Here is an 11858-nt window from a genome sequence, read left to right as displayed (position 1 = left end):
AGGTAGCTACAGTGAAAATTTCAGCTTCCTAGCTCTTACGGTTTGGGCTCTGCGTTGATCACCAATCAGTCAGTCAGTCAGGACAAACAGTTTTATATATCGAGATAATATTATGTTAAATAATAAATAGATTTATTATCATGTAATATGTCAGAAATAAATAAAAAGTAGGTACTTAATATTTAAAGAGTCTTCAAAAAGACTTTAAAAATAAAAATAAAATTAATAAACTTGCGATTTTAACTAAAATGGAGCTCCAGATGGTAAAAGAACATCAGAGTCCTGAGCAAGATCCAAAAAAGGCAGTACACTTATCACGACGGTCACAATCCGCTCACAACTCTCTTCTCTAGCAGCAGCTAATGCAAAACAAAGTCACACTATGCATATAACACATACAATCACTAACTATACAATGCATAGATATGTCAAATAGCAAAATAATTGGAACACGATAAATCGCAACGAGTGAGCCCCATGGGTGCTTGTGCCCATGTTAGTGAACCTAATAAATGTCTATCCCACACTTGCACATACGCCAAATAGTAACGGCCGAAAACCATTTTGATTTGTTGTAAAAATCGCAAAATTCGCAAATCGGCAATCACAAATCGACAACACGCAAAAGTCTGTAGTGTGATGGCAATGAATTGAGAATGTTGGAAAATACCCACTCTCCTACCGCCACCATTTGATAAATATATGAAAATGCGCGCGCTGCATAATTTACACATGTATTACAGCATTGATCTCAACATAGTATTGATTGCTTTATCAATTATCGACTTATTTTAGAAAAAAAGCAATATGAATAATATAAACATAAGTGGTTTATAAATTACAATTTTTAAATGACGGGCCTATTTAAGTCGATAGTGCTGAAAAATGTCTATTTGATGGATTTCTTACTTGGGGCGAGAAAATAAACATATGTACTTAGGTATGTGCATGTTATGCCTAGACCTAGAAAGTATGCACATATATTTGTGTAAATTTATAAATATGTCTCTTAGGTTTTGTAAACATGTATATATTAGTAAGGAATTGATTAAAATAATTGATAAACTAACTGATGTCTATCATAAATACGCATTAAAATTGTAAATTAATATAACAACACATACACACAGCTCAGAATACAATACAATCGCAATTGCAATGATGTTGATAGAATTCAATAAAGACGCGCATGAATGTGTGTGTGTGTGCATGTGTACAGAAATTCATGCAATTTTCCCTGGCTGCCGCAAGCACGAGCCCATCTAAAACACGTTTTCTTTGTGTTTCTTAACCGATTTTGATTAAATTTTCAGTAGAACTTAGTGTGCTATAGAATATTCGTATATTCTTAAAAATGGCTTTTGACCATTTTTTATGGTTTTAGGGTATAAAAAAAAATCGATGCCTTAATAGGACTCGAACACGCAACAGACCACACTTCTTGCCACCACCCCAACAGCACCACCAGCCAAAAAAAAAAAGTTTCCTTGGCAGGTCTCGAACTCGCAACAGACCGCACTACTTGCCGCCGCTTCTACCCAACAGCCACACCAATTATTGAGTCCAAATAAGAAAAAAACAAATTAAAATAGCAGCACAGAAGAGAATAGAATCGCAATTGTAATGCTGTTGAAAGAATTCAATAAAGACGCTCATGTAAGTGTGTGTGTACATGTATACAGAAATTCTTGGAATTTGCGCTAGCTGCCGCAACACGTGGGCAGTCAGAACACATTTTCTTTTGTGTTTCTTAACCGATCTTGGAAAAATTTTTAGCTGTATTGTTGTATAAAATATTCGTGTATTCTCAAAATGACAATTGCATTTCAATTGAGGCTTATGTTGATGGGCAGCATAAATTGGTTTATTTACTTGATTTATAGCTATGAGGTAGTAGCGAGGAGGCGATAGCTATAAAATGAAAGATGCTTGATATATATATATACTATTCTAGAAGCTTCATGTCATTTTTGGTGACCCTAGCTCGTATTATTTACCAAAATTGCTCAAAAAACAGGATTTCGATAGATTATCGATTACTTGGAAACGGGGCAAGTTATCGAATATCGGAAACAAACTCGATCTGCGCGGGCACTAGGAGGACCTACGTCTCAAATTTCAAGTCTCTAGCTTTTATAGGTTCTGAGATCCTTCCGTTCATACATACGGACAGACGGACGGACATGGGTAGATCGACTCGGCTTGTGATGCTGATGAAGAATATATATACTTTATAGGGTCGGAGATGCTTCCTTCTGCCTGTTACATACCTTTGCACATATATGTGCAATATATACCCACTTTCAATGGGTTCAGGGTATAATAAAACGGTCACATCCGCATAGCGATGCTGGTCCTGATAGCGATGCTGGCCAGTTGGACGTTGGTGTGGATGTTTTGGTTCAGCGTTTTCGGGAAGTTGAAAGGTTGGAATAGCCTGTGGTCATAGCCAGCAAGGAAGAGTTGGAATGTGAGCAGAACTTTGCCAATAACTTCTCCCGCTTACCATCCGGCGAGTATTCAGTGCGAGAGTCTCTGAAGGACATTGAAATTTTTAAATTGGATTCAATGACATATGGGACCAAATCAGCATCATTTCAGTCAGTAGCAGTGCACCAGTTGGCCATTGATGAGTGTAATGCATTTCCAATTAGATCGGATGCCATCAAGCAGGAGTTCTTCGTTGACGATTTCATATCTGGAATCAGTTGCTGAACCAGAGAGAAAATTCGTCAGACAGCCGGCATATTGTCTCCAAGGGAATTTCAAGCCTCGAAAGTGGTGTTCCAGTCACCAAGAAGTCCTCGATGGAATAGCTGATGAAGATAGGGAACCTATCTTGTATGGAATCCAGCGATCGACCAATTGCTATTTTCATTTTCTATTCTAGATCCCACTCTTTAACCCTGCAGGCGCTCAGTTCTGTCTATTGATGCCCAGTTTTGTGATCCGCTTGGACTTTTGGGACCAGTCATAACTAAAGCAAACATATTTCTTTATCACCTTTGTAAGGACCAATTGACTTGGGATGAAAGCCTGCCGATTGCACGTGATACAGCCTGGAGGGAGCTATGCAGCATCTTTCGGAACATTCGCCATGTCTCGTTTCTAAGAGTGGTGTTTTTCGAAAAAGGCGAAGTTGAAATCATTGGATTTTGCAATCCCAGTGTGGAGGCCAATGGAGCCTGCATCTATGTGGTGGCCAGAAGTCCTCTAGCCACAAATCGTATCTTTTGCTCCAAGTCTCAAGCTGCGACGTTAAAAACATTGACTGTCCCGAAGCTGGAATTATGTGGAGCGACGCTGTTGGCTAATGATGCATGAAGTCAAGTGCACTATTGCTGATGCGATTCGCCCGTGGTGCTATCCTGGATTAGAGATTAGACCTTCTGGCAGCGTGGTGCACAGCTACAACAGGTGTTCTGGGCTCGATGGCGTGAAGAGTACCTCACTTAACTACAACAGCGAGCTAAATGGCGTGCTCAAAGACAAGCGTTGTGCGTCAATGACATGGTGCTCGTCAAAGACGAAAATCTTTCTCCCATGCGGTGTCGCTAGGTATGGTCCTAAACCTGATTCATGGGAAGGATGGAGTTTCTCGTGTAGCTGATCTGAGGACCACGGCTGGAATCATTCGAAGAGCCGTAAACAAGCTGTGTCTACTGCCCCTTAAGGATACTGTTGAAAGTCAGGCTTCCAACTGGGGAAGTATATTGGATTCTGCAGCAACCGCATCAAATTAGCACAAGCAAATATTCATGTAATCATAAAAAGAGGTCGCAGACCTGGATTAGTAAAACAGCTGTATGTTGTAATCAAGGTTGGCAAGCCTCTCTTGCGCTTGTCGCAGCTGCTATACAAATCTTCTTTATCTCACCCACTTGTTCTTTCGCTGTTGATCGAGGCGAAGCGAAGAAATAGTTCTGAGCCACAGCCAAATAATCTTATAACAAATTTAAATTCGCTGGATAAAATTATTATAACGTGTTGTTGTAAAAAGCCAAAATTGACTTTAATTTTTGGCTAAAGTTTCAAAACAGTTGCTAAAAAACATTAGCAACTCAACAACGAACAGGTGGTAGCCGTATTATTCAGGTAAAAAGCATACATGCAGCTAATTCCAAAAAGATACAGCGCAAGCATCACCGAAAGAGGTAACGTCGCAGCTGCTGAAAAGATGCTCGGCCTATTTTTGGTGCCAGTGACGGAAGACAGACAACTGTTCGCCACTAAATTCTGGCCATGTTGGGTGCGAGAACACGTAAATGATTTGCTAAACGGCCACCTACCTTCATCGGCGACATCGTCCTGTAAGTGTAAGTCGGGATGCTAGGCGTCAGAAGTATAAGAGGTAAACAAGCTCCAGAAGAGAATACTGAAACTACAGGGGCTTGCCACCAAAGTCTAAACATTAAGTAACTGATGGCGAATGCTCTGCTCTTTTCTAAATAGTACCTTATTAATATTGGTCTAATCTTTATCAGCGTTGCTTTCAGTAGTAATTCTGGATAAAAGACTCACAATCTAGACAATATATTAACTAAATATATGGATGGTTTATTAGCCTAAGTTCTTTGGTAAGACGTGGAGACTCCAAAAAGATAAACTGGTGGTCCCACATTATGATCAAGCCTATGGCAGCACACGCCGCTACTGGTCAGTGGCCAATGTTTAAGCAAGCCACTACCATAAGATAGAATATTCCACAACGGATTTACTATTGACACTAACAGAGGTTATGCGCACATTCGAACTGTGATCTTTTCAAAGATTTTGAAGCCTTCAATCTGACTAGCTCAACGTCAAACTCAATTCTTGTAGAGAGGTAGAGCTAACTACTGATCAGTTACAACGTGTGCCTCTCAGCTCCTACCATGAGACTACGGTTCGTAAATCCCATCAAACAAACCAGCGATAGGTTACCTAGTGGGTGTGGGACTGCCAAGGCACCATACAATACGTGAACCAAGTGAATGGCATTCATATAGTGGCTCGCTTTGAACAATGCCTCTGCGAGCAACGATATGCGTGCGAGTTACAAACAGTTTTAATACGGCATGCGTAAGACTTGCGAGCAGTCGGTTAAAACAAAGGACGTTTATAATAAAAAAAAAATAAGAGGCTCTAGGCGGGAGCTCCCGACTAGGGAAAAGCCTGAACCCTCTTCTACCAACACCAAATTCAGCTCTCGCTTCGCGCTCGTTTGCTTTAGCAGTAATATAAATAAATTAAAAAAAACAACTGTTGAACTCGTAAGAGACCACACTGATGAAATTTTCAAAAGAGCTTATTGTGCTATAGAATATTCGTATATTCTTAAAAAGGCAATTTCATTCAAATTATCAATTAAATTAGAGGGCAATACAAATTTGTTTTTAATTGATTTATAGCTATGTTATGTGGTAATAGCGAGGTGATAGCTATAAAATGAAAAATGCTTGATATATATATACTATTCTAAAAGCTACATGACAAGTTTGGTGACTCTAGCGCTTATTATTTACCAAAATTGGTAAAAAAAAAAACAGGATTTCGATATCGATTTTTATCGATTACTTGGAAACGGGGCAAGTTATCGAATATCGGAAATAAAGTCGATCTGCGTGGGCACTAGGAGGACCTACAGCTAAAATTTCGACTCGTGCTTGTGATCCTGATCAAGAATATATATACTTTATGGGGTTGAAGATGCACCACCGAAAGCGGTAACGTGCCAAAGACGGAAGACAGACAAAGCGTGCATGACCTTGCGTGGCACGGGAAGTGATTTGCCAAACGACCTCCTCCATTGTCTTGTAAATAAACGAGAATATTATCAGGCAAACCATCCTTCGACGACCTGTGATCAAAGTCAGAGTGTTAGGCGCCGAAATTTTTAGAGGTAAACAAGCTTCAGAAGAGAATGCGGAAATTGCAGGAGCTTGCAAACAAAGCCTCAAGATTAAATAGCTTTCTTCATAGGGAAAGTCGAGCAACTCTTGGTCATTAGGGAGCACTAGGTACAATAGACCGTATTGACTCCCCTTTGCATTATTAATTAAATAAGGGTCGGTATAGATTAATTTACTTATTATTTTAACATTTCAATAGCATTTTCGTTGCTCTGTATGCGGTAGAAAAGTCCATGCCCGGACATAAATGCAAACAATTCGAACATATTAGATTTCATTCCGCGTTTTTTGTTTCTAAATCCATTTTGCAACCTATCCGCAATTATAATTTATGTAGTAAAATATGCCTGCGTAAAAATATCGAAATATATGTGTATATTGTCTGTAAGACCATTTAAGAGTCAACCCTGTTTTTTTACGGGGTTAACTTATGTGTAACTTAAACATATTTTTTATTTTACAATTTTCATGTTCCAAGTTCAGATTGTTTTATTGACTGGAGCCGCATGCCTCCGTCAGGCTACGCTTGTATTGGGCTTCGGTTACCATGACGCCTTCCATATCTACAAATCGTGTGTGCATTCCTGCAGCAATAAACCGTTTACTTGCTGCTATGTCTAGGCGTGGTGCTGTTTTCGAACCGTTCGTTTGCTTTTCGCGTGCTAGCATTTCTCTTGCTCGAGCCAAATCGTGTAAAATGTAGTGCTAGGGAAAGTTATCAATGATTAAACAATTTTTTTAAACAAACTATAATTAAATTTGCATTTAGCTGGCTCGGGGCCAGGGTTTAGTTTAGTAAAAATAAAAATAAAAAACAAATTTGGTTTTTATCTATATTTATCCGATATTCGGCTGCGCATCGGCAACCGTCTTCAGGGCACCAAGAGACAAAAAACAAATAACATTAATATAAATTAATTTTAACAATAAATTTAACATTCAACCATATTTTATTGTGTACTTTTTTCGAATAACCGTTAAATCCACTCTCCATTCTGAACCTTTTTGTTTTACTGCGCCTACTGATGCTGAGACTGTCTCAGTTAAAGTTGTTTTCCCTTTACGCGCTATTTATATGACCTGCTCATCTATACCACCTTCTTCCGACATTCCAGTTTACATAAAACATATTACTTGTATTAAAGAAGTTTCTTCTCATGTGCGTGATTATTACCTTCTTATCGTGTTGGGTGACTTTACCGAACCTCTCTTGGTCTTTATTCACCGCCAATAATTACCCTATACCCTATTGAATAGAACACTTGATCTTATTGTCATTATTCATTAGTGGCCAACAAGCCCCGCCGTTGCTTTCGCAAAGAACACTATTCCTTGATCAATCAAGGTATTCATGCAATTGATTGGTCTTTCTTATATTACGTTGATATGAATACTGCTCTAAATTTTTTTATAACACTCTTAATTCCCTTTTATATAAATGTATTTCCCATTCAATGCCATTGTCTGCTACTTCTAAGCCTCCCAGATTTTTTAAAATCAATTCACATGTAACATAAACAAAACATGAACTCTTTGAATCTCTGGTGTTCGACCAATCAATTGCATCTGAATTGTTCAAAGTGTATGTTTATGACCTTTAATCGTACTAGGCCTTATCGTGTTGGCTATACGATAGACAAAAGTCCGTTGTAAAATGTTCTAATAGTTAAGGATCTAGGGGTAATTTTTTATTCTAAGCTCGGCCTATGGTGTTCTTGGTTTCATAAACGTTGGGCTAAGGTGTTTAACGATCCCTTCGTAACCAAAAGTCTGTACATCACGTGCTATACTCGAGTACTGCTCTGGACTCCGCAATATAATAATAGGATCGAATTGAATCAGATCAATATCAATTTCCATTTTAGCCTTACGAGGTTTAAACTTGGACCGCAATCTTCTGCCACCCTGGCAGGCTTCTTCTACCTAATCTTCCCTCTTCAGCCATCCGTAGGACAATCCTCGGCGTTGTCTTTCTACATAAGGTAGTAATTATTGTCGATATTTATTCTCCTTTTCTGTTGGGACGTCTGCAATTCTCTGCTTCCTGCAGACCCACAAGACGCCTTTTACTTCGACATCCGTGCACACATTCCACAACTCATTTCGTGTATTATATAGAGCAGTCTCTCTACCTCCAATAAGGGGAGCTCACCGACCATTTCAAGCTATGAGTATGGGATAGCCTGCCGGACATGCTATAAATTTCGCTCACAGGGTTGTTGATATCCCAACTCTGTTACAAATTCCTTTACTTTTTTCAAAAATTTTTAATGCCTCTTTTCTAACTTATTTAAATTCCACAAGTAAGAGGCTCTAGCCGGGAGTTACCGACTAGGGTATATCGTAAACCCTCTTCTACCAACACCGAAAGCAGCTCGCGCCAGATGCTCGATTGCTTTAGCAGTAATAAAAATAAATTTAAAAAAAATAAAGTTCCCTAGATAGGACTCGAACTAGTAACAGACCACGCTACTTGCCGCCGTCTCTACCCAACTGTTCACTACTAAAAAAAAAAAAACAATTAAAATAGCAGCATATACACTCAGCACAGATAACAATACATTCGAGAATGTATATGTGTGTGTACATGTATATAGAAATTCTTGCAATGTGCGCTAGCTGCCGCTGACACGTGTGCTGCCAATATATGTACATATATATACCCACACACTTTCTTTAATAGCTTTTGTGATTCTTAACCGATCTTGATGAAATTTTCAACAGTAGATCTTATTGTGATATAGACTATATATTCAGAAAAAGTCAGTTGCAATAAAATTTTGGATTAAATTGGTGGCAATACTAATTGGTTTATTTACTTAAACTATTTATATATACTATTCTAGAAGCTACATGTCAAGATTGGTGACTCTAGCTCTTATAACTTACAAAATTTGCTCAAAAAACAGGATTTCGATATCGATAACTTGGACGGACAGACTAGATCGACTTGGCTATTGATGCTGATCAAGAATATATATACTTTATGGGGTCGGAGATACTTCTGTCTCTTACATACATTTTCACAAAAACATTATACCCCTTTTACTAATTTTTAGTAGGTGCAGGGTATACAAAAAAAGGTACATAAGACTACTTTATGTAAGAAATCTTTATTCACTATTAATAACTTTCTTCTTAGTTGAAGCCTCCAATAACGTCGCTGACAAATTTAGCTGTGAAAAATGGCATAGCTGGCCGTAAGGGCGAATAAAATACCTCCATCGTGTCGATGATAATAAAAGTATTTGTATTCTGATAAGGCTTCTAGTTTTTAATTTTGTTGATGGCTCTGGCGACCTTTCCATATTTCAAAATATTTGTTGGCTGGCTCGAGGTCCGTGTTTGTTAAAACAAACAATGAAAACAATTTTATTTAATATTATCTTCCGATATATTTCGGTTGCACATCGGCAAACTGTCTTCAAGGCAATTATTTTACATATATTAAATAAAATTGTTTACATTGTTTGTTTTAACAAACACGGACCTCGAGCCAGCCAACAAATGTTTTTAATTTTGTTTAATTTGTAATTTCATAGGAACGGCTAGCTGAATGTGTGTAGATTGAAGCTATGATCTCATAGTCTTGCACTCCCGCCACTTTATGCGGCTTCTTCTGTTGCCCAAAATTAAGACAATTAAGGCAAAACTTAATTTCAAGTTTGAAATACATATGTTATGTTTTTATACGCTTTTGGTATATAAGTTTTCTATGCACAGGCACCGAGATTCGACTGTGCAACCTCACCGAACCGAGACAAACAGTGAATGTTACTTTCGAATAGTATAATACACTGATCAAGAATATTGTACATTTGGAAACCTCCCATTTTCCCAAACTTGAAAATTAACTTTTAAAGTTAGAGCAAATTAATTTTGTGTATACACACATTTGAATACCATATTTATTATCCTTAAATTGCATGAAGATTGGACAAAAAACATGTTATTCCTCATAAAATTTCCAATATTGTGGCGCAACCAAAAAAGCAGCGCTGCCTCAGCGTGGTTTGCGCATTTGGTCGCACATAACTAATTGCCTTTATACCTTGAACCCATCGGGTAAAAAGCGTGCAAATTGATGTAACAGGCAGAAGGAAGCATCTCCGACCACATGAAGTATATATATTCTTGATCAGCATCAATAGCCGAGTCGATCTAGCAATGTCCATCTGTCTGTCCACATCTATGAACGCAAGGTTCTCAGAACATACAAGAAGAAGATAAAGACAGTTTGATCGAAGGTCCTTATAGTGGCCGCGCATTACGAGTTTCTTTGCTCCGTTTCTAAGCAATCGATAAGAAACGATATCGAAATCATGTTTCTTGAGCAAATCTGTTAGGTTTTAAGAGCTACAGTCATCAAACTTGACATCTATAGAATAGTATATACAGGTCAAGTATCTTTTATTTTATAGCTATCGTCACCCCCCGCAGCACAGCTATAAATCAAATAAATAAATCGACTGGAACTAAACACTCACAATTTTACTGTAAATGTCGTTTTGATGATATATGTATATATGTATAAATATTCTATGGCACAATAAGATCTACTGCTGCAAATTTCATCAAGATCGGTAAGGAAACACAAAAGTTATTAAAGAAAACGTGTGTTTACATTTACATAGCGCAAGTTGCAAGAATTTCTGTGTTCATGTGCACACATATTCATGCGCGTCTTTATTAAATTCTATAAACAGCATTCAAAATTCGATTGAATTGTACTGATATTTTAATTCGTTTTTTTTTTCTCATCGAGAATAAATTCTTTTTAAGGCTGTCGAGTAGAGGTGGTAGCGAGAATAGCAGTCTATTCCAGGTCCAAGTCCTATTGAGGGAATTTTGTTTTTTTAAATTACTTTTTATTACTGCTATAGCAATCGAGCTCGTAGGGCGAGCCGCATTTGGTGCTGGTTGGATTTCATGTTTGTTGGATTTGGTGTTGTTGGGTATTCCCTAGTCGGGAACTCCCGACAAGAGACTCTTTTTCTTGTTATGTACGTGATTTGGTGTTGTTTGCTACGGGCAGTTGAGTTTTCGTTTGACTTTGCAAACCAACTCCAAGTATTAAATATAAATTTTAATAAAAGCTCGGAGCGAAACGTCGACTCTATATTCTTGTTACTCACTGCATGAATTCTAAGTCATTGTTAAGTTGAATATACTAGTCTGATTATTGTATCAAGTGATAAAATTTGTAACCATAAATATTTTATACCTTCGACAAATCATATCCCTGTAGTTTGAGGTACATCCAAAACAACGTACTGTTCACATAAACCAAGAAAGTGTCAACTTTCACCTGATCTTCAGTGGACAAGGACCGAAAATTGTGTGTTCTAATAGCATAGTGCAAATCCTTTTCCAAAACATCCAGGCTTGTCGAAAAATTCATAAAAATACCAAATAGTTGATCATCGTTTAGTTGTCCAAAACAATCAATAGTTGGCTGGTTTCCACAGCTTGGACTTATTATCCCTGCCATGGTCTGTTATCTTCTGCTTACTTAATTTCCCTTTGACACAACACAAACAATTACTGAAATGTATGCAATATTTATACTATCGATGGAAGTTCAGGTAGTTTTTGAAAGTTATCGATATTAATGTGAATGATTTCCAACATTGTCAAGGTACTGTCGGTAAGAATATCAAATTATTGGATCACAAAACTTGATGGACGTGTGGAGTCTGCAGTAAGTTAAGCTCGAATATAAAAAAAATATATATTTGGCTTATGCGTGACGAATAGCTAGCATTGTCAAATCTACACACATATGTGTACATAATTAAGTGAATGGCATCTTCCGAACATAGAAAACTTAAAAAATAAACAAATGTGTCTTCGCGTTTTTCTCAGTTCATCGATTGATTTCAGAATGCTTAAGCCTAGAGAAACATTTGATTACACTTTTACATATCTGGTAATATCTTTCTACAATTGTTTGCGCTGGCTGTATGT

The 11858-nt window shown here is 37.7% G+C and overlaps 1 protein-coding gene across 1 annotated transcript; it reads right to left on the bottom strand.

Moving 5' to 3' along the window:
• Nucleotides 1-6243: 6243 nt before the first annotated feature.
• On the bottom strand, nucleotides 6244-11434 carry Rrp47 (Ribosomal RNA processing 47). The gene is made up of 2 exons (XM_064684671.1): nucleotides 11116-11434; nucleotides 6244-6596 (listed from the first exon to the last, which is right to left on the bottom strand). Exons 1-2 carry the CDS (start codon nucleotides 11380-11382, stop codon nucleotides 6381-6383), a joined length of 483 nt encoding a protein of 160 aa, XP_064540741.1. The 5' UTR covers nucleotides 11383-11434; the 3' UTR covers nucleotides 6244-6380.
• Nucleotides 11435-11858: the final 424 nt, after the last annotated feature.

This window comes from Drosophila montana, unplaced genomic scaffold, assembly GCF_035044405.1.
Source record: "Drosophila montana isolate Dmon_TW-CO22-7 unplaced genomic scaffold, ASM3504440v1 contig_2947_1, whole genome shotgun sequence".
Classification (NCBI taxonomy): domain Eukaryota; kingdom Metazoa; phylum Arthropoda; class Insecta; order Diptera; family Drosophilidae; genus Drosophila; species Drosophila montana.
The sequence above is the reverse complement of the archived record's forward strand: the minus strand, read 5'-3'. Positions and strand labels throughout refer to the sequence as shown.